This window comes from Panthera uncia, chromosome C2 (genome assembly GCF_023721935.1).
Source record: "Panthera uncia isolate 11264 chromosome C2, Puncia_PCG_1.0, whole genome shotgun sequence".
Taxonomy (NCBI): domain Eukaryota; kingdom Metazoa; phylum Chordata; class Mammalia; order Carnivora; family Felidae; genus Panthera; species Panthera uncia.
In genome coordinates, this window is record NC_064810.1 from 63,802,898 (window position 1) to 63,827,593 (window position 24,696).

A 24,696-nucleotide genomic window follows, 5' to 3' on the forward strand; every position below is an offset into this window, starting at 1 on the left:
CCAAATATTATGACCCTGTCACTAACTGACTTCTGGAGTACCCTCCCTTGGTGTCAAATATTCTTTTCACAGAGAATACATCTTGAGTTTATATTAAGCAACTGCAAACATATTAATAAAGTGTTTTTAAAATCTAAGTTATTTGGTGGCTGGGTAGCTCAGTCGATTAAGCATCCAACTTCGCCACAGATCACGATCTCACAGTTCATGAGTTCGAGTCCCACATCAGACTGTCAGTGCAGAGCCCACTTCGGATCCTCTGTCTCCTTTTCTCTCTGCCCCTCCCCTGCTCATACTCTCTCTCAAAAATAAATAAGTGTAAAAAGTATCTTTAAAAAAATCTAAGTTATTTGGGGATTATATGCTATTTTGAGATCTATCTTATTAATATCAGTACCAAGAGGCAAATTTAAAAAAATTTTTTTAATGTTTATTTATTTTTGAGAGAGATAGAGACAGAATGTGAGTGGGTTGGGGCAGAGAGAGAGGGAGGCACAGAATCCGAAGCAGGCTCCAGGCTCTAAGCTGTCCGCACAGAGCCTGACACGGGGCTTGAACTCATGGACTGTGAGATCATGACCTGAGCCGAAGTCGGATGCTCAACCGACTGAGCCACCCAGGCGCCCCCCAAGAGGCAAATTTAAATAAAAAATCTGACTCACTTAGTGAGCATTAGTGTGGTAAATGAAGTTATTCAAACTAATTCTGATAATGAATCCTGAGTTTGGATTACAAAAGATAAACATTTTCATCAATAACATTCAAGATCACTTTCATATAGTACTAAAAAATATTTAAATTATACAGAAGACACCAAAAAAATTGACTAATACACACTTATTCAAAGACAAAGAGGTATGGAAGGTTCTTTCTATAGGTATTTCTCAACTTACATACAAGTAACCACTTTTAGCATTTATTTGTAATTCCAAACTCAACCCAGTATTTCACCAAAATGTTTTAAATATAAATCATAGAACTCTCATGCTAATACAAAGAATCTTGGAAATGACATTGTTTAATCCCCATATTAAAAAAAAAAAAAAAAAAAAAAAAAGGCAACACCAGCCCAGAGAGGTAAACTGTCACTGAAATAGTTACTAGGAAATCTGGAATTTAAATATGGTTTTCAGGATTTCAACACAAGAGCTAGATTAAACATGCCACTTACATGTAAATGGAGAGATTAACACTTTAGTCCACCAGAAAAGCTATTCAGCCCACAGTGTGGCTGAAACATTTAGCAATTCAGCAATCCACAGGGAACAACGGTATTGCAGTAATCATTATCAGAGTAACCCAAAAGTTATTACGTGCTGTCACTGAGAAGTTTTTTTACATACTACATTTTGGCTAGGTAAGTTAAAAGATGATAGGAAGGTCCATGAATAGTTCTGTCAGGATTCTCCCAGGCTCTGACAGAGCTGGTAGCCCTGGTGCTTTACCATGCCTAACTTTACCATACAAGTTAGGACTTTCCATCTCCATGACAGCCATATACTACCAATGGGGGCATATTTCAGGCACAATTCAGGTTGTCTGGAGCCTCTTCATTAACTGCCAACTCTTTTAACGTAAGATTTGTATACTTGCCCTGAGAACACTACAAGAGTATACAGGCTACAAGCCCTGAGTATACAAGAAAAATACTGTTACAGATGATGTAACATTCAAGGCTGCTAACTTTTATTTTCTTGAAATAGAAGATTTTAGATAAAACTCTGTAATTTTCCCTCGTTTTATAAGTTCTCCTTAAATTTTCAAGAGTGTTTCCTTTGTTATCAAATTTAAATAGCTGGATTCACGTGTAGAAAATCATCGATGAGACTCATGCTTCCTCCATCTTTACCTGTCTGGTATAATCAACTCCTGGTTCTCCCATGATCTGAGGCCTTTTCCTGTTCTCTTTCCCATCTTCTTCCTCTACTTAGACTTGAGGCTGAAAACAGGATGATTGACCCTCTCATGATCGTGCTGATGTTTCTCATACTAAAACAGTCAGTTGTGCCTCAAGAAGGAAGTGGATTCTCAGTTACAAACTTCAAGGATCATCTTACAGTTAACACTATAAAGAAGCTACCAAGTAGCTATTTTAAATCCTCATTGTAATGGAACAGAATTTCCATAGATAGTAACCACTGGATGAGATACATAACGGCAGCATATGAGAAAGGATATGTTTTCTTCTCTTTAAAGTTGAAAACGCAAAATGATCCAGATAGCTTTTTCAGCAGTTACAGACACAGCGTGTTATTTTTCAAGCTCTATTAAAGTTAATTATTTCATTGAGTCTTAGAATTGGAATTTTGCATGGTAACTAATGAAATGGGTAAAGCAACACCGTACATACCCTGAGTGGCTGTTGGAGGTAGTTTGAGGGTATTGTCTAACTTCTCCCAAAGGTAAGTTGGCCGAGGGATGCCTTCCTCTGAGCTACAGAGCAGGATGACATCGCTGCCGATATCCTGGGATCCTTGGATTTGGCAGTGTGGGGCAGAAGGGGGAACTACAATAGGAAGAGTAAGGAATAGAGTACGTATTTACTATCAGCCACCTGATGATGGAGGAGACATCAACATTCAGTGCACTGGAACCTCAGATAACAATGTTTATAGAACACATAACCAGAAGACTACCTCGTGAGTGACGCCAGTGACTAGTCAGGGCCCACAACTTCAGCTGGCAGGGGGCAAACATGGAAAAGGGGCTGCATCCTTTCATTATACTTTGAAGGAATCTTATGCTCTTCGTTTTGCATTCCTTCCTCTGAAGAAGAATGCTGAAGGTCCTTCCTGCCCACACACTGCCTTTAGAAACATGACTGAGCATACCCATGTTCACAGCAGCATTATTCATTATAGCTGAAGGACAGAAACAGCCAAATATCCATGGATGGATGAATGGATAAACGAAATGTGGTACATACATACTAGGAAATGTTATTCGGCCTTGAAAGGGAAGGGAATTCTGACACGTGCTATAGCATGGATGAGCCTTGAGAACATTATGCTAAGTGAAATAAGCCAGTCATAAAAAGACAAACAATAAATAATTCTACTTATATGAGGCACCTCGAGTAGTCAAATTCATACAAACAGAAAATAGGAAAGTGGTTACCAATGGCCGGGCGGAGAAGGAAATGTTGTTTAATGAGCACAGAGTTTTAGTTTCGTAAGATAAAAAGGGTTCTGGAGAGTGGCTGCGCAGCAGTGTGAATGTACTTATCCCTACAGGTCTGTACACTACACTGGCTCAGATGGTAAGTTTTATGTCATGTGTATTTTACCACAATTAAATTTTTTCATTACTGAAAGAAGCCACTTTTAAAAAAAATATTTCAAGGAAGAGCAACCACTGACCCTGCCAGCAACTCTCTGGGTAAGACGACCCTGACAAGATTCTTTGTTACTTTACAAACAAAAACCTGACAGACCTACTTTATGCTAAATTCTGCTTTATGGTGGGGGAAGTTAGAGTCAAGGTCAAGTGTGTCTACTACTTGATCATAATGCAGTGGACATTTTATAATCATTAAGACAAATGAGCACATAAAAGACACAAAATTTAAAAATTATGAAAGAAGAACACTAACGGAAGAAGGCAGTGCTTTGTAGTAAGAATGCAAGCAAATAAAAATATCAGCTAACCCCATGGCTTGGAGTCTCATGTTGGGGGATGGAGGAAATAAAGTCTGAATCCAATGATGGTATACTTGTAATGCTAACGACTTTTCGAGAAATATGTTCAACCTTTCAAAAAGGAATGAACAAATGCATAAAAGGTAAGTGCAGTAGACAGAGAAACCAGGAAAGGAAGGGGTGGGGGAGAGAGAACCATAAAAGGGTATTAGGTAGGAAAAGTAAAAAATCTCAGAGAATCCTACTTGCTGTGATGGGGTAAACCAGTCCCCTCAATTACTGCCTTCGACACTGCCACCATGATGCTATAAAGGAAGCCCAAGATAATTCTTTAAAGGTAGCATCAACTATAAAAAACATTAAAGGATTTTTTTCTTTTAAAAATTGAAAAAATTAACTTAGATAATGTGGGAAGACAGTCACCTAATTTGCAGGTATAAACATCAGAAAAACACTGAAACTCCATTAGTGCTCTATATTCGGTACTTGAGTGTTTTTAAATCTCTGTATTTAGTAAAAACCTCTGCATAATTAAAAATTACACAATTCTGAATATACTACAGTGTTTCTAAGATAGAAATCTCCAATCTGGTCCTTAGTCTTCTTACTTTGTTTGAAGACTAGGAAAACAAGGCACCATGGCTATCGCATAGTCTCACCCAAAGAAGGAAAATGGTATCCTCAAGTACCTCAACAACGGAAGGGAAAAGAAAGGGCAAGAATTTGCCAAGGAATAAGGGAGGAGATTCTGAGCCAAACAGGTGAAGGACAATCAAGAGTATCAGCCTTCTCTAACTACCTCCTAGGTCTCCCCCAGTGAACTGAACTTAACTGCATTTAGGAGGCAGTGTTTTATTTTAGAGGCAGCAGAAGTGAGAAACAAAATGTGTTTAGAATGGACTTAATTTAGTATGACGTATTGTAAGTATACTGTATAATAGAAAAAGTGCCTGTGTGAGACAAGACATTGTCTATGCCACCTGTAAAAAGGCCCTAAAACTATACAGTCTCTTAATACAGTATTGAGACCAAATTGATCATATGATTTATCATTCAAAAAGGATGTTTTACTGAAATTATGCCAGGACATGAGGGGTAAGCCGAGAACTGCAGTGAGTCTCCTCAGTCTATGTAGACATGAAGCAGTCATTTTTTCTCACGTGTGCTGAAACTTCTGCTTTGTACAGAAAATAAATGATTCTTGACTTAACTTGCTCTCAATGATAAGTCCTATCCTGTAAACACTGAAGAAAAGTGAGAGGCCACTTGTGATTGTGTTTTTTACCACCTTTCTCCACTTTCAGGACAAATCATTTAAGAAGCTTTAAGGAGCCACCAGAAGTGGCAAAAGGGATGGGAAGACTATGCGTAAAAAGCACAGAGACGCAGAGTCCAGGCAGGGCAGATAGGAGAGGAATCAAGAAAAGGATGCTAGCAGACTGAAAGTGTAGAAGGATGGTCAAAAGTAAGTATGCTCAAGTACAGTCACAGCATAAGGAAAGCCAAGATGCCTGCAACATCCTGCCACTCACCTAAAACTGTGAGACCGGTGACCCCAATGTTTCTGCCCCCTCTATCTGGAAGGTTGTTGACCAAACACTGGTAGGTGCCTGTATCTGACAGCTGAGTGTTATTAATGAAGATAGAGACGTTGGTGGCCGGCATAGTGCCTGTAAATCCTACCCTACCATGGAACCGGGGGGCACCATCGAACATCTGTCCACCCTGGTACAGAATGACCTGGAAAAGAAAGTAAAATAAATAAACTGGCCACTACATTCCCTTCTAGACACATAACACATAGCAGTAACTATCTGGTAGATCGTAGACTGCATCAAACATTGAAAAACTTTCTTACCTTAAACTTGTCCCCAACCCTTTACTACAGCATCAGTGCACAGGCATATTTGGGGATTCTGAATTCTCAGATACCAAATTAAAATAACACTGTTTCCTTGTCTAACTCATCAGAATATAGAAAATGTCTTTAGTGCAATCTTCCTATCAGCCCATAAATATTTTTATTCAAATAATTCCAAAATAAAAAGTTTAAAAAATTAGCACTGCCATTCTCATGCTTACCAGGTCACAAGAGGAGAGATCATGGCTACAACCTGAACATAACTAGTCATGAGAGAGAAGAAGCGTTGCAGATCCCTGATTGCTATTCTTATGTCCGTTTCTATTATCAAAATTAACTATTCAGGGGAGAGGACTCAGAACGCTCCTGCCAAAAGCCTTGTGGGCTGAGAATGAGAAACTTGCTTCTATTTCAGTTCTATCTGTAAATATTTGGGCAACTACACTCAAGTCTTTCTTTGCCTCCTAAAATGATAAGGTTGAACAAAATGATCTCAGTGGCTTAGTCTAATTAATTAGAAAAATTCCATGGTCTAAAGAAATGAAAGAAGCTTCTAAATATACATATTTGAATTCATATCAGAAAATTTAGCTTATCAAGTATTTTTAGGTAGTAATAAGCTCACTGAAGCAGAAAAGCTTCGTAACAGTAATAAATTATCTTTGGGAATAAATGCGTAACTGTGGTTACAATTCATTAATTTTCTGAGCATTATTTTCTACAACAGTTAATATCAATTATGGGTCTTTTACCTGTAATTGACAGTTTACTAGGTAGTAGCTTCTATTTTTGTGTACCTTAATTTATTTGAGACTCTTTGAGGCTGGCTAGTATGCCTGGCTGTGTTTATTTTAAAAACACTTGTGAAATTAGACAAATAAACCAAGTACTACTATCTAATGTTACTTCCTTAATATTATCACTGTCTCTAAAACATACTCTCATCCATCTGTGTTACTGACAGTCCCTTCCTGTCAAAGCATATGTTACTTTTTCTATCTTGCTTTTTCCTATCAGCAACACCTTTTGGTAAAATTCCAGGTTCCTACGTAAAATTTTTAGAAGGATTCCCCTGACATATGTTAAAACAAGAAAGTCTCTTAAAAAGAGGATAATCTCTTCTGATGGTTGACTAATAACACAGGAGTAGGATTTAAAACAGCATAGGCACACAGAACGTGCCATCTTATCCTACCTAGAAATCAAATATATACTCAGGATGCTTTCCTACCCACCTCTTCTGAAAAAATTAATATTTGAGAGGCAGCATGAAGTGGAAAAGAACTACCTGCTCAGGTTGATTAGCATTGGAGAGAGGAATGACCATCCAAATGACATTGAGGTTAATGAGGGCAGCGCTGGTAGTAAAAGTACAGGGCAGGACTGCCGTCTGGCCCCGGGCCACTTGGATACTCCCAGGGCTCTCAGAGACTTCCAGGGAAGCTGCAACACCTGCAAAGCAGAGAACAGGGAGGTTATGTGCTCACCCTTTCCTGACAGACCAAACCTCTTCAGAAAACGCTTGTGTGTTTTACATTATCAGTACTGTAAACAGACTGACATAATAATCTTACTAAACAACTTCTAACCAGTCATTGACTTGAAATAATAAAAACAGTTACCTTTATCTCTTAGAAACCACAAATGAAAAACATTAGCAGGTACTTACTTTATTTTGTAAGACAATATCAGATATTTGGCCAGATTCAAATACATGGGAGAAGTTAACTGATAGGGTTTGAACAAAACTTGCAATGGACGGGGAGCCTGGGTGGCTCAGTCGGTTAAGTGGCCAACTTTGGCTCAGGTCATGATCTCAAGGTTTGTGAGTTCAAGCCCCATGTTGGGCTCTGTGCTGACAGCTCAGAGCCTGGAGCCTGCTTCTGATTCTGTGTCTCCCTCTCTCCCTGCCCTTCCCATGCTCATGCTCTATCTCTGTCTCTCAATAATAAACAAACATTTAAAAAAAAAAAAACTTGAAATGGTGAGGACAGATGAGAAATAAAATGATTTTTTTTAAAGGCATCAATAATAGCACACTTAAAATTAAATGCTTACATATAAATCTAACAAAATATGTGCAAGATCTAAACACTAATAACTGGGGGCACCTGGGTGGCTCAGTCGGTTGAGCTGCTGACCTCCACTCAGGTAATGATCTCATGGTCCATGAGTTCGAGCCCCGCATAGGGTCTGTGCTGCCAGTTCAGAGCCTGGAGCCTGTTTCAGATTCTGTGTCTCCCTCTCTCTGACCCTCCCCCGTTCATGCTCTGTCTCTCCCTGTCTCAAAAATAAATAAACGTTAAAAAAATTTTTTTTAAATAAACACTAATGACTGTAAGACGCTAATGAAGGAAATCAAATAAGCACAAAAATGGATAGATATGCAATGTTCATGGATTAGAAGATTCCATTCTCCCTAAACTGACCTATAGATTCAGAGCAATCCCAATTCAAATCCCTGTAGGCTTTTTGTAGCTACTGAAAAACTAATTCTAGCAGACATGGAAAGGCAAAAAACGAGAATAGCCAAAATAATATTGAAAAATAAGAACAAATGTGCAGAATTCACACTATCTGATTTCAAAACTTGCTATACAGTTATAGTAATCAAGACACTGTGGTACTAGCATAAGGACAGAACACCAGATAAATGGCACAGGATTTAGAGTTCTGAAATAAACATTTATACATATATTTTTTAATATGAAATTTATTGTCAAATTGGTTTCCATACAACACTCAGTGTTCATCCCAACAGGTGCCTTCCTCAATGCCCATCACCGATCTCCCTTCCCTCCCACCCCCTATCAACCCTCAGTTTATTCTCAGTTTTTAAGAATCTCTTATGGTTTGGCTCCCTCCCTAACTTTTTTTTTCTTCCCCTCCCCCATGTTCTTCTGTTTATATTTATAGTAAAATGCTTTCAACAAAGGTATAAGACAATTAAATAGGGGGAAAATAGTCTTTTCAATAAACAGTGTTGGAACAATTAGACATTAATATGCAAAAAATTAACTCAGACCCTTACCTCACAGGATACACAAAAATCAACTCAAAGTGTATCACAGACCTAAACATAACAGCTAAAACTATAAAACTTCTAGAAATAAACATAGAAGAAAATCTTTGTGACTGTGGGTTAGTCAAAGAGGTCTTAGATATGTCACGAGTACCATAAATCATAAAAGAAAACAATTAAAAAGTTGGATTTTGTTAAAATTTTAAAAACTATTGTACTTCAAAACATTTAATTAGGAAAATAAAAAGCCAAGGTACAGACTGGGAAAAAAATATCTGTAATTCACATATCTGATAAAGGACTCCAATATATAATATATATGATGGAACTATTACAACTCAATAATGAAAAGACAAACAACCTAATATTAAAATGCATAAAATACTTTAATAAACATTTATTTCAAAAAGTAATAAGCACATGGAAAGATGCTCAACATTATTACTCATTAGGAAACTGCATATTAAAACCACTGGAATGGCTATCATCAAGACAAAACCAAGAGCTCACAAGAATGTAGAGAAACTACAATCCTCATTCATTGCTGGTGGGAATGTAACATAGAACAGTCACTTGGGAAAATAGTTTCAGTTTCTTAAAATGTTTACCATAAACTTACCATACAACCCAGCAATTCCACCCCAGTAATCTACCCAAGTGAAAATATATGTCACACAAAGACCATGTATGTTCATGGTAGCATTACTAATATCACATCGCCAAATATCTTATCAACTGATTGGTGGACAAAATGTGGTATATCCATACAATGAAATACTACTCATGAATAAAAAAAAAAACCACAAGTTACTGACACACCATGGATGAGCTTCTCAAACACATTTTGCTAAGTGGAAGAAGCCATATGCAAAACACTAATATACTGTATGATTCTATTTACATGAAATGTCCAGAAAAGGCAAATCTATAAGGACAAGAAGCAAATCAGTTGTTGTATGGGGCTAGAGAGGAGGGATGAGGGATTGATGCAAATAGGTTATATGCAACTTTCTAGAGTGATGGAAAACTTCCAAAACTGGATTGTTATGACGGTTGTACAACTCTATAAATTTCCAAAAAATAAATGAATTTTATATTTCAAATGTGTGAATTTTGTGGAATACATGTTCTATCTCAATAACTGTTAAAATTAAAAGAAGAAAATAGTGATCTATCAGAATCAAATCCTGGGAAGTGAAAATCAACTTTTATCTCTTCTAAAAAGAATGCCTGTGCCCCTGGGACTATAGAACAGTACAGGGCTAACAGGAGATTAAAACAGGCCAGGGAGATCCAAGAGAGAAGCTATTCTAATCACAAAAAATACATTAAGACCATGGCAGTATCTCAAACTGTTTTACTTTGAAGTGATATTATCTCAATTCTCCAAAAAAAGTAACACAATAACATATCGCTATGATTACAAATCATTTTTAAAAAAATAAATCTACATAACACCTTCCTTCTATAGAACTTCATGTTCTTCACATAGAGTCTGATGATGTTCTCAGGAGTTAAATTTGCAGGATAAAATGTTTCAAAAAATAAGCCATCTGTGATAGGATACAAAGCAGTTGGTAACATCAGGAAAAGCCTCTAAGTAAAATATTAGGGAAAGTCTCTCAGTTTTAAAAAGGAAAACTGAAAGAAACTCAAGTGTTAAGTGTCAAGGCCAACAAGGAAGGTTGATCATGGAACAGCAATGAACAGGGGAATAAGCTACCTTCTAAGGTAGAAGCGGGTTAGGGCAATATAGTTGTTACATGGTTTTAGAGTAAGTGTAGAAGCCAAACTAGCAACAAAACCTTCATCATTTCCTTCCCCAGGTAATCCTCCAAGAAATGAAGGGAATGTGTCCCCTTTAAACAATACAGGATAATGTGTACCTTCCACTCTCAATTCATGAATTCCAAGGTGAACTCACACAATCTTTCATACACATTTTAAAAAGAAAAAAAATGGCCAACATAAACTAAGAATGAAAGAGAAAGGTGTTGACGGAGGAAACTACCAAAATAGGTTAGGAGTTGAGTAAAGGAAGAGTAAATCCATAGGACAGGATGGGAGCTGAGGGGACGGGAGCAGGTCCGCTAGCAGAGACAAGCCGCTGGGTTGGTAGAAGTTATGGAAGACTGACTTCATCTACTTCCCATTTTACAGAAGATTAACTCTGAAATCTCAAGTACAGACACGGCTATAGAAGAAATAAGAGATAAGAGATAAGAAAAGTATGAGTTTGAAGGTGCAGAGATCTAGTTTGAAATCTGGCAATTTCATCTGCTTAGCTGTGTGGCCCCATGTAAATCACTTCGTCTCTGATTCAGTTGCTTCCTCTGAAAAATAGGGCTAAATGTTACCATCACATCCTCATCAAAAGGGTATGACAATAAGGGCAGTAACAGAGGCTGACAGCTGATGATGACAACCATGACTGCTACTACTGCTATTAACATATACTACATACAACACAGACCATATGCCAAGCCCACATTTAGCACTACTTACAAACACATGTGCATGTGCACACACATGCACACTCATTTAATCCACAACCCAATCCTTTACTTAGTAACCTCCTACTCATCCTTCCTATTAGCTCATGTGTTACTTTTCACAAAAGAGCCTTTCCTGACCCCCCAGTCGAGGTCAGGCTGTCATAGAGCAATGTTCCTTTCATTCTGAACACTATCCAAACTTGTGATCACACTTTCATTAGTATTCATACTTATTACTTAAAATATCTTCACCAGTATACTGGAGGTCCACTGAGAACTCCATTACTTTAAGCACATAATTAAGAACTCAATAAATACATGTTACTGAATGGATCTAATTTAATTCCTTCAGTTTCCACGCAAGAGACCACAGTAGGGTCCAAAGAGACAGACTTGCCAAAGGTCTTAAGACTAGGACCTGTGTCTTCTGACTTCCCACAGTATGATGTCTGCTATACCAAACTTTCCCACAGATCACATCTCAGAAAACAAATGATAATGTTATCGCTTGTATTAAGATGAGACTGAAGAGATACTTTCTTACCAATAAAACTGATAACTGAGTGACAGAAACTCAATATATTTGTAATTATATCTCTTCTACTCTCAGTGTCTTACAGATAGGAACATTTAACATAAAAAGGCTGTTATGCTCTCTAGCTACCAGAATTCTCTATGGAACAGAAAGTCATCCAAGACCATAAAACATCATGTATTAAGACACCAGATACCAGAGCAAGTTTTAAGATAAACTATCCTGAAGGACTTACACAAAGAAAATGGCTGAGAACAGGCTACCTAACTTTTACAACTACACAAAGAATAAACGGGTCAGAAGTGAACATCTGTAAAGAGACTCTGAGAGACTTCCTTGTTAGAGCTTGGTGCACTTCAGTCCCATCCCATGCCCACTCAACAACAGGGCCTACATTCCTGGAATGTGTCAGGGCCAAGGACATCTGAGAGTTTCCAATGGATCAGAGGTGAACACACAAAGAGCTGGTGCAGGGTGATCTTGGATTCCGTCCTAGCGGGCTGAGGAGACTTCACCACAACGAAGCTGGGGGTAGACCTCTGACTTCCTAAAGGGCGGATCACCAGCATTCTAGAAACTACACATAGATTTCTGTATATAAATTGACTTTTCTTGTTTTGCTTTATTTCTAAACTCAGAGTGATCAGAAAAAAACTGTGTAACCTGCTTATGTTTTCATGTAGGAAAAGAAGAACTGGATCTTGAATAAATATAAAGAGATCGGGATGATAAAGTTGCTTTGGAACGGTCTCAGAATTCCTACTTAACATACGGACTAAACTGAGTACAACCGAAAATTTCTTAGAAAGAGTAAAAATAAGAAGGAGGGAAATGGGTATTTTTTCACATTTTAAATGATTAATTTTTTTCTATCTTATTAAAAAAACAACTAAAAACCCCATTTCCTTTTAGAGTGTATTTCCATGTTTGAAATTCTAGGCAGGAATTTAAACTTTAATGCTAACTATTAGATTAAAAATTCATTTAAAATACCTTACAATTTGCAATATTTACATGAGAAATGTATAATTTAAGAGCTGTTTTGGCAGCATTTTGCAGGCTTGAATCTTTTCTTAGTACTTTCACCCAAGAAAAATTAAGTCAACTCATGAATTCTGAATGACTCTAAGCAATTAAACAAGAAAGACATAAAGCACATGGCCCCGTTTCCTCTGAGGAGTTGAAATCATAAATAACAGTTGTCTATACTCTTTCTTTAGGCCCCTCTCAAGATTTAAAACCGAGAGAAATGCACATTTCTCTCAGACCAAGAATCACACATTAGAGGAAAAGAAACTGGCAGCAAAAAATCCTTAGAAGTCTTAAGAGGGATCATCCACACCACACAGCAGCCAAGGGATAGACAAAGGATATTTCACAGTGATCTGCAGACTCCAAGAACATGAAACGTCACCTGCAACACCCATCAGAGCCAGAACACCTGAAGTTCAGGAGGAGGACTGGCCAGAGCAATCCTACTGAGATTTCAAAACAGAGTATTCACTGATATCTGGGGAGCATGTACGCATGTTTCAGGATCAGCCCAAAGGCCAGAACACTTCCCCCTGGGAATAAAGCATCAAAAGGATCAACAAAGCATCAACAAAGGTCAACAAAGCATCAAAAGGATCAGATGGTATTTGGGAGGACTGTGTTGTCCAGTCACCCAAAATATTAATATCAGCAGTCACAAAGTGCTAATTGTGACTTATATGATTCCCCTACAATTCATAAGTGCTGTTTCTTACATTTAAAAAAACATAATATAAAATTCATTTAACCTATGCAAATACAGTTCTGTCGTTCCATGAGACTGAAGTAAATTTCAAAAAAAATAAAAATTCCATATTCTGTTTTCTGAAGGAAACACTGGAATAGCATAAGTCCCTAATATTGTAGTGGTTTTTAAAACAAATCACTTTCTCCTCATACTGTACCCAAATTTTCATTAAATAATCTACCATTATAATTATTATTATATGATTTTTAAACTGTCATCTGAACTAAAAAAAAATAATGTTTATATTAGTTGACATTAAATTATATTTTGGCCATCAACACAGTACTAAAATAAATGAAGAATAAATATCTGGTTAATTTGATCAATGTAGATGGCTTCATTATGCACTGGTCATCTATAATAATAAATCTGTAGGATCACTGGCAAATCTCTACTTCATTTGATGCCATATCAAACAATATACTTTACTGTTGGTACACAAAGGCAAGCTACTGTAAACTCACATATCCTTATCTTCTGGCTAAAGCACTAAATACTCCTACAGAGTCCATGACTCATAGTATTACCGTATTATATTTCTATGGTTTTATGGTTCCCTTCAGGTACTATTACAGTGCCTTGTCATTACCGTCTCCTTTTCAACCACAAACATTCCTTGGGGGCCATACTAAGGGCAAATAGCATGCCAGGAGATCTGGGTATTGAAATGATTTCCTCAGAGCAGACCCAGAGATGAGACAGAAGGAGCCCAAAACCCTGTACTGAACCAATGCTCATGGTCTACACTATCACTCTTCAAATAATCAAAAAGTATATATACATCTGCATATTTGGCCCTTTCATGCCATGCCGTATCTATTAGGTGAGTGACATTTCCTCAACAAGGGCTCCTAACACTTGATCAGAATCCTCTACAGCAAGTGTCCCACTATTATTGCCCTCTCCTGACTTTATATATGGCTTTGGGAATAGGTATCCTATTCCACTAACAATTCTCTTTACAGGGATGACCACAGCCCAGCAAGGTGACAGACCATTTACATACATATTTGGTTTGGCCTATATTATATGACTCCAAGTTTTTAAATACTTTGAATCACTTACAATTAAATAACACAAAACTCTACATTACCAACTTACCTTGAAAAACTGTAAAAGTCAGTAACATTGGGCCTGCAATTTCACACAATTGATCACTGCTGCCTGTTAGACAAAGCATGAGCTCTCCACATTGTCACAATCCCCATCACCCTTATTACTCTACAATATGACCCACTTTACTCAGTCAGGATACCTGCCTGACTCTTGTGGGCATTTGTGTCTGCAATCCTTTCTGTAAAACTAAGTGAGTAATGTGATTATAACTAACTGTTTACAGAAGCAAGCCATAAAAGCAGAACCAGGTTTTGCAATGTTAAGATGGGACATGATGCTATGACAGCTACCATAGCCACAATTCCCTTCAGGGAAAGCAGAATGAGACAATTCCTTACACACAGGTTACCATGGTTTGTGACACAGGATCTCATTCACATCCTGACGACAAGTGATTGTACCAGAAATGGGCACCTGACCAAAACAGTCACCTATAGACTGGACAGTTGTTTGTGAGGTAACTGTCATGAGATCCTGTCCAAAGATACTGCCAAACACAATGGTGCCTGGCAAATCAAGGAGGACCTTCCTTCTTGGTGGAGAGCTTGAAAAAGCAGCAGTATGTGAAGAGAGAAGAGCTAGGTCACTGAAGTAGGAATAAAGAGGGACATTAAATAATGATGAAGGCATCAATTCATCAAGGACATAATAGTCCTGTGTATGTACCTAACAACAGGGCTTCAGAGTACATGAAGCAAAAACCGATAGAACTGAAAGGAGAAAAATAATACCAATCATAGTTGAGAGATTGGAACACTCTTCTGTCATTAACAATAACATAGAAGAAATTCATAGAATAGATAAAAATCAGTAAAATACAGAAGACCTAAACAATACTACCAATGAATTTATCATAACTGAGTTTTTTTAAGACACTCTACTCAACATCATAGAATACACATTATTTTCTAGCACACATGGACCATCCACCGAGATAGACAATAGTCTGAGCTACAAAATAAATTTTAACAAATTTTAAAGAATTAAAATCATACAAAGAATGTGAATAAAATTAGAATTCAATAAAAACTTAGAAAATAATCAAAGATTCATGAAAACCTACTTCTAATACTTCACTTCAAAGGTGAAATTACAAGGAAAATAAGAAAATATTTTCAATTGCATGAAAATGAACATAGAACATTTCAAAATTTATGAGAAACAAAGTCCACTTAGAGAAAAATTAATAGCATCTAAATGCTCATATAAAAAGAAGGCTTATAATCAATAACTTAAGCATTCACCTTAAGAAAGTAAAAAGCAAATTAAACTAAAAGCAAGTTAAAAGAAGAAAAGTACAAAGAGCAGAATTCAATGAAAATGATAATAGAGTAAATCAATGAAATCAAAAGGTGGTTCTCTGAGAAGGTCAATAAAATTGATAAATCTCCAACCAAACTGCTCAAGAATGAGAAAGAGAAGAAACAGCTATGAAAGAGGGGACATAGCCACAGATTCTAGAGACAGTAAAAGAATCATAAAGGGATATTATAAATAACTTAATACTAACATGTTTGGTAACACAGATGAAATTAACAAATTTCTGAAAGGGACAAAGTACCAAAGCTCACGCTAACAGACAGAGACAGCATGAAGAGCCCTTTGACCGTTAAAGAAAATTAATTTCATTTGCATTTCAAAATCCTCCCACCAAGATCTCACCAGACCCAAATAGCTTCATTGGTGAACTCTGCCAAACATTTAATGAAAAAATAATGCCAATTCTATCTATAAACTCTTCCAGAAAAAAAAATTCAGTTTATGAAGCTGGCTAACATTAATTATGCTGATACCAAAATCCAACAAAGACAATACATGCAGAGAAAATTACAGACTAGCATCCCTTCTAAACATAGACATAAAAGTCCTTAAAATATTAGCAAATTGAATCCAGCAATATACAGAAAGAATAATTAATCATGACAAAAGTGATGTTTACCCCAGGAACACAAAGTTCACTCAGTATTTGAAATCAATATAACTTACCATGTCAATATACTAAAAAAGAAAACTATATAATTTTTTGATAGGTACAGAAAAAGGTGACAGTCAATGTCTATGCATTATAAAATATTCATTACAAAAACTCTCTTCAAACAAGGAATAAAAGGAACTTCCACAAACTGGTAAAAAGTATCTACAAAAAAAACCAAACCAAAACAAAACAGCTAACATCATATTAATGATTTAAAAAAAAACAACTTTTATAAATGGCTAAAGTTGTTTTCTTCTTAAGATCAGAAACAAGATAAGGATGTCTGATCTCGCCAGGTCTGTTCAACACAGAGGTCCTAGCCATTGCACTAAGGCAAGGATAAGGAGAAAAAGGCATATAGATTGGAAAGAAACAATGTAAAATTGTATTTATGTATAGATAACACAATCATCTACATTAAAAATTCTAATAAATCTACAAAAAAGCAACAAATTTTAAGTAATTAGTTTAACAAGGTTGCAAAAACCAAGGTTGATATACAAATACCAACTACATTTTTAGACAGTAGCAATGAAATTTTGGAAATTAAAATTGTAAAAATAATACCACTTGTAATAGCATCAAAAAGATAAAACCCTTGCGGATAACTTTAATGAAATATCTGTAAGATCTATACAGTGAAAATAACAAAGCTTTGCTGAGAGGAATTAAAGGACCTAAATAAATGAAGAGATAAACCACGGCCATTAATCAAACCTTATACTGCTGTCAAGTCTCCCTGAAGTCATCTACTAATGTAATAAAATTCTAATCAATATTCCAGTAAGCTATTTTGTAGAAAGTGTCAAACTGTTTCTAAAATATACATGTAAAAGCAAAGATCAAAATAGCCAAATTTTGAAAAGGGAAAAAAAGTTTGAGGACTTGCTGTACCTGATTTTAAAACATTCAATAAAGCTAAGGTGATCAAGATAGCGTTGGGTTGTCATAAGGACAGACTTATAGAGAGTCCAGAAATAGAACCACATGTATGTGGCCATTTTATTTCCAACAAAGATGTCAAGTGGGAAAGAATACGCTTTTCAAAATATAGTGCTAGAAAATTGGACTTCCAGATACAAAAATATTAGATTTACCTTTACCTTACACCTTTATAAGGTTAACCCGAAATGGATTGAAGAGTTAAATATAAGAGTAAAAACATAAAATTTCTGGAAGGAAACATGAAAGAAAGTCTTAATGACTCTGAATTAGGAAAATACTTCTTTGGATACAAAATGCATGAATTATTAACCTATCAAACTCAACACCCAAAAAACAAATAATCCAGTGAAGAAATGGGCAAAAGACATGAATAGACACTTCTCCAAAGAAGACATCCAGATGGCCAACCGACACATGAGAAAATGCTCAACATCACTCATCATCAGGGAAATACAAATCAAAACCACAATGAGATACCACCTTACACCTATCAGAATGACTAACATTAACAACTCAGGCAACAAGAGATGTTGGTAAGGATGTGGATAAAGAGGATCTCTTTTGCATTGTTGGTGACAATGCAAGCTGGTACAGCCACTCTGGAAAACAGTATGGAGGTTCCTCAAAAAACTAAAAATAGAACTACCCTACGACCCAGCAATTGCACTACTAGGCATTTATCCAAGGGACACAGGTGTGCTGTTTCGAAGGGATACACGCACCCCCATGTTTATAGCAGCACTAACAACAATAGCCAAAGTATGGAAAGAGCCCAAATGTCCATCGATGGATGAATGGATAAAGAAGATGTGGTATATGTGCGCGCGCACGCGCGCGCGCACACACACACACACACACACACACAATGGAGTATTACTCGGCAATCAAAAAGAGTGAAATCTTGCCATTTGTAACTACATCGAAGAACTGGAGGGTATTATGCTAAGTGAAATTAGAGAAAGACTAACATACGACTCCATTCATATGAGGACTTTAAGAGACAAAACAGATGAACATAATGGAAGGGAAACAAAAATAAAAACAGGGAGGGGGACAAAACAGAAGAGACTCATAAATATGGAGAACTTTGGGTTATGGAGGGGATTGTGGGAGGGGGGATGGGCTAAATGGGTAAGGGGTACTAAGGAATCTATTCCTGAAATCATTGTTGCACTATATACTAATTTGGATGTAAATTTAAAAAAATAAAAAATAAAACAAGTTAATAAAAATAATAATAAATTAGACTTTCAAAATTAATAATTTCTTGTTTTCAAAAAACATTATTGAAAAATAAAAATACCAGCCATATTTTGGTAGAAATTACTTTCAAAACACATCAAAGACTTGTATTTATAATACAGAAACAGATCTTACCATTCAATAAGAGCCCAATTTTTTAAATGCACCAGAGAAAACATACAAATGGGTAATAACATGAAATGAATTTCAACTTCATTAGTCAACAGGGAAATTAAAATCACAAGGCGGTATCTCTACAATGAGTTAAACTGACTGACAATACCAAGTGTAGACAAGAATGCAGAGTAACTCAAACTTTCATACCTTTCTGGAGGACTGCAAATTGGTACATATATTTGGGGATATTTTCACAGTTTCTAACAGTTAAATATGCACTTAACCATACTATCCAACAATTTCAGTCCTAAGTATTCATCTAAGAGATGCAAAAACACCGAAAACACCTATATGCAAAATTTTCACAGCATCTTTATCCACAAGACAAAAAACTGGAAACTCAAATGTCCATCAACTTACAGATGGATAAAAACTTGTGAGAAACAAGAGAACACGCTACTGATGCATGCAATATAAATATCAGAGCCATTATGCTAAGTAAAAGAACCCAGAAACAAAAGACTATATATAATATGTACCCATTTTTTAAAAAATTCTGTATAATGGAAAAGATAAAAGTATAGGAGCAGAACACACCAGTGGTTGCCTGGGGCTAGAGCTAAGGCGGAGAGGGGAAAGGGCATGGAGAATGACCGCATGGGGCATGAACGGACACTTTGAGGGTGACAGAAATTTTCTACATCACAATTGTGCTGGTTATTAGAAGACTGCAAACATTGGTCAAAACTCAACAAACTGTGCACCTAAAAGGGGGGATTTTATTGTATGTAAATTGTACCCCAATCAATCTTCTTTAATTAAAAAAAAAAGAGGATTGTTGGGGAGCTCTCAGAACCACCGAAATGGCTAAAGAAACAAGCTCAAGTATTAAACTTCTAGGAAAATATCCAAAACTGTGCTGTACAACTGGCTTGAGAGAACACTGCTACAGCTGTCCCTGTCACCAACCCTAAATGCCAGGACCCTACTGCAATGACTAATGGTATCAGTTCTCTGTCTGGCACTCCACCCGACAACACTATGGACCACCAAAGCCATCCTCTTCTGCAGTTATCCATGCTCAGCACAGAGGTCGTTTCTCACTCTGCTCTCTCCCAAATCGTGGTCTCATCCATGTGCATCTGACTGGAGAGCCAAAGGCCAAGCTACACAAGAAGCTGGAAATTTGAGTTCACACGTCTAACAGTGGGAAGTGGACTCATGTGGGAATTTCTCCAAATACAGAAATACTATTCAAAATAGGATGGCCAGACGTTAACAGGACAAATGTTGACTACGGCAAGCAGCAAGTGGAAATATTAAAAGCTGTTTCATTCCTTCTTCTCCCCTTCCCCTTCTAAGCCTGTCTTTGTCAAGTCCTCTCTAGTTCCTAACTTCACAGCCTTGTGCAAGGTGGAAAGCTGAAACTACTGAAGACAACAGGCTTCCTGTCTCTGTAGTGAAAGCCTGTGCTCATTGAGGAAACTGTCCTGAGGGAGAGGAGCTGGGAGGGCCCCGCTTTGAGCTTGCGAAAGGAGAAGAAGGGCTCCTGGGAAGGGCATGGAAGCTGGCCAAGTTCCTGCAGAAGAGGGGACCCCTGCTCTACTTTCCTCAGAGGCCAAGGGAAATAGTAGTGCTTCAAAGGGGATGGCTGCTCTGGACACTGGGGCCCTGTCATTCCAAGACTCCTTCTGCTCCGTGAGGCAGGGAAGCTGCAGAGCAAGACTTCAAAGGACCCTGCAGGTTCAAACGTGGGGAATGCGGTAGTTACTCCATGGAAGACCAGAGGGGTCCCCCAGTGTTTGGGTTCTGTGGGGAGCCCCAGTAGTAACTGATATTAAATTTCCTGCTACAGGGGTAAAAAGAGACTCTCAGATTTGTATTCAACTCGATTTAAAGAAAACAGATGAACAGACATACTTTGTAAACCTTTGTGGGTCCTAGGAATGAAAAGTATAATTTTAAAATGAATATTAATATAATATTAACCCAAAGGTTATATGAAGGACTTAAAAAAAAATCTCTGGGCTTTCAAATTCCAGAAATCCCTGTTTAGAGACAGGGCAAGGCATGGGGACAGTCTATGAGCTATTTTTTCAGTGTTTCAGGATTGCCATTTATTACAGGAATAACCCTCTGGCCAAATTTGAACTTGCCAGTGACTAGCTGCTTTCAGAAGGAAAAAAAAATCAAAATTCCTTGCTGTTTAGTTTTCTAAAGAACTTCTGAACATCTAGGTTTTAAACCTGGACAATGACTAGGGTAGGAAGAATGTACTTTTCTTCCCGGGCTTAGTTTTGCTTTGTTTTCTAAAGAAATTACAGCGTAATTTAGTTTATATTTTGGTAGGCCTTTCTCACATCATGACACTGTAGCTGAATGCCAGTATCTGTCTGGTTAGCAGACTGAAGATTTATATTGGGAAATACTAACTAGAGTTTCCAGATGGCAAAAGGCCAAATAAATGGCCTTTACTGTTAAATACAGCCATGTACTCTCAACTTCACCACCTGGTTGAACACAGCCCCACTCGGCTCTAATGAGCAAGCGCCAGTTGTTTAATGAAGCATTCATGTGATAAAAGAGGCTAAATCAACAAGTAGAGTTATTTATGAATAAATAAAGCCATCTGAAACCATCAGGAAGGATGTTATATTCCGAAACTAATTAAATTCTTTTTTTAAAAAATGGCTCCACTGAAATATTTTATTTTCATTCGCCAGTAATACTGCCTCCTTCCAAACTAAACACCATTTTTTAAAATTTTCTTGATCTAGTGGATTTGTTTGTGTTAGTACCAGTTTAACTTTTAACAGTTTAAAGCACTGAAATATGTAAATAGGATCAAAAGAATGAAAAGACAACTTACTGAATGGGAGAAAATATTTGTAAATCATGTAACTGATAAGGGGCTAACATCCAAAATACATAATGAATTCATACTACTCACCAGCAAAAGCACAAACAATCCAATCAAAAAATGGGCATAAGATCTGAATAGACATTTTTCCCAAGAAGACATACAGAAGACCAATAGGTACCTGAAAAGATACTCAACATCACTCATACCGGGAAATGCAAATCAAAACTACAATGAGGTATCACCTCACATCTGTTAGAATGACTATCATCAAAAAGGCAAATAATAAGTGCTGGCAAAGATTGGGGGGGGAAGGAAACCCTTGTGCACTGCTAGTGGGAATGTAAACTGCTGCAGCCACTATGGAAAACAGTAAGAACGTTCCTCAAAAAATTAGAAATGATCCAGCAATTTCATTCCTGGGTATCTACCCAAAGAAAATGAAAACACTAATTTGAAAAGATACATATACCACTCCCGCCATGTTCACAGCAGCATTATTTGTAAGAGCCAAGACATGAAAACAATCTAAATGTCCATAGATGGATGAATGAATGGATAAAGGAAAAGCGGTGGGGGCGGGGGGGGGGGAGGGAATACTATTTGGCCATAAAAAATGAAATATTGCCCTTTGGAAAACATGGATGGACCCCGAGAGTATTATGCTAAGTGAAATAAGTCAGAGAGGAAAAGATAAATACCACATGAGCTCAGTTATGGAATATAAAAACAAACAAATTGAGCCCATGGATATAAAGAACAGCCTGGTGGTTGCCTGAGGCAGTAGGGGTAAGAGGAGAGTACCTAGGCAAAATGGGTGAAGGGAGGGCAGAAGGTTCAAATTTCCAGTTACAAAATGAATGTCATGTGGATGTCATGTACAGCATGGAGACTACAGTTAATGATATTGGACTGTATATTTGAAACCAGGAGAGGAAATCTGGAAAGTTCTCATCATCTGAAAAAAATTTTATAACTATATTTGGTGAGAGATGTTCATTGGATTTACCATGGTGATCATTTCACAATATACAAATATCCAACCATTACTTTGTACACCTGAAACTAACATGATGTGATGTCAACTACACGTCAATTTTAAAAAATGTGGAAATAGGGAGTTTATTATCTATCCTGTTAGAAGCTCGTACTAATCTGAGAATGCAGAGAGAGGTAATACGGCCTCATAATTATTCACTGACACAATGCATCCGAGTACTTTTCATGACCTTCCTTGCAGGCTCTGCTTACTCTGGCCTCTGCCTCTCTCTCCAGTCAGTCTTAACAGTACTTCCTCTCACAGTGAACTTTTCTCAGGTCCAGGAATACACTAGGCTCTCCTGGATTGGTATGGTCTATTTCCCTAGCTTGAAACAGTCTCATCTGTGTGTCTGTCTGTCTCTCTCCCTGCCCCCCCCCTCCCTCCCTCTCTCTCTCTCTCTCTCTCTCTCTCTCTCTCTCACACACACACACACACACACACACACACACACACCTTTCTAATTCCTACCTATCCATCAGATTTCAAAATTTCTCTCATCCAGAACAGGTTACTTTTCTCCTTTAAATGCCTTCACAGCACCATATACTTCCTTTAAACTTCAAGAAGTCTTTCTCAGTACCAGATTCTAAGTAGAAGCTATATGCCCAGGTCCTAGTACACAATGACCATAATACAGTAAATGTCCAATATGTATTTGATAATAGTCATCAAGAATTGATCAAAAATCAAGAATGTGCCAAATACACTTCTAAGCACTTTTATTTTTGCTAGGTAACAAACGTGACTGGAAGGTGATATGATTATTAATCATATTTTATACATACGGACACCAAGGCCCAGAGGTGTTAAAAATTTTTTTTCCCACATAACATTGAGATTCAAACCTGTGTCCAGCAGGACTCCATGGCATTCCTAACCTCTATACCATACATCCTCCTAATAATACTGGAAAGGGCACAGGATCTAGAATCCAGGGGCCACTACTTACTAGTTGTGTAACCTTGGTCACATTACTTAAACTCTTGGATCCTTAGTAATTTTGCATTTTTATAAAAATTATAAAAACATTTACCACCCAAGATAACTATGAAGAAGCGTACATTAAAGTGCCTGGCAAAAATAAAAAAGTTTTTAATAAAGAGTAATTGAATCTGATCTCAGGGAAATAACCCAAAGTAGTAAAAAATAAGAAAGAGAGAAGAAAGAAAGCAGTTAGTATGTATTCACCTACATTCTTATAATTGTCCCAGTGGCATGAAACTTCTCAAGAAAATTATGGTCACATGCTTATTGTGACGTATACCTACAGTTCCAATTTTTTTTAGTTACTAAGAGCTACATGGAGTTATTTAAGCACACGTTTAAGTTAAGAGAAAACTTCATTTGGTATGTGGGTTAGTACATACCTATATCCTCCACACCCCCACCGTGTAAAAGGCCAAAAGACTGAACACTTTCCTATGACAAAGCAGGAGTAAAATTTAAAAATGAAATGTGAAGTAAAAATATAAAAGAAACATTAGAAAACAAATAACTGGTAGGAAATGAAAAGATAAATCTAAATGAAACCAAAGATAGTACAGGAAGAATTAAGCAAGAAAAGAATGGGAAAGATAATGGGGATAGAAAACCCTGTATTGTTGACAGCATCTGATCTGCCGATTAATGTTATTTCTAAGCAGATTAACCAAATCCCAACTGTTCTACATCAGGTCCTTTCTCTAAGCTTTTCCTCCCTCCTATCAGCAAATAAAGAATAAATACAAATTTTAAACATGCAAATAAAACAGAAGGAAAAAACCCACCCCCTACAAACCAGAAATGTTTTGAGTGGACAATTCACCCAAATACGTCTGTTCTTTCCTTCTATTCTGTGCCCATACTAAAGCGATAAAGTGGAAAAGTGGAAAAGTGAAAAAAGAGGAGAATTAGCTCCTCTGTAAGATGTTTTTTAATTTATTTTTTATTTTTTTTATTTATTTTTTAAACGTTTATTTATTTTTGAGACAGAGAGAGACCGAGCATGAACGAGGGAGGGTCAGAGAGAGGGAGACACAGAATCCGAAACAGGCTCCAGGCTCTGAGCTGTCAGCACAGAGCCCGACGC

The 24,696-nt window shown here is 37.1% G+C and overlaps 1 protein-coding gene across 5 annotated transcripts in view; it reads right to left on the bottom strand.

Annotated features, from left to right (window-relative positions):
• IGSF11 (immunoglobulin superfamily member 11) overlaps window positions 1-24,696 on the bottom strand; it is a 193,437-nt gene that overhangs the window by 18,759 nt on the left and 149,982 nt on the right. For 4 of the 5 annotated variants that reach the window (XM_049628228.1, XM_049628226.1, XM_049628225.1 and 1 more), the window contains 3 exons: window positions 6,788-6,951; window positions 5,171-5,378; window positions 2,351-2,506 (listed from right to left, as the gene is read on the bottom strand). In XM_049628228.1, coding sequence (XP_049484185.1) covers window positions 2,351-2,506; window positions 5,171-5,378; window positions 6,788-6,951 — 528 coding nt within the window. The remainder of the gene's footprint in view (window positions 1-2,350; window positions 2,507-5,170; window positions 5,379-6,787; window positions 6,952-24,696) is intronic. The other variant, XM_049628229.1, reaches the window with a different exon arrangement.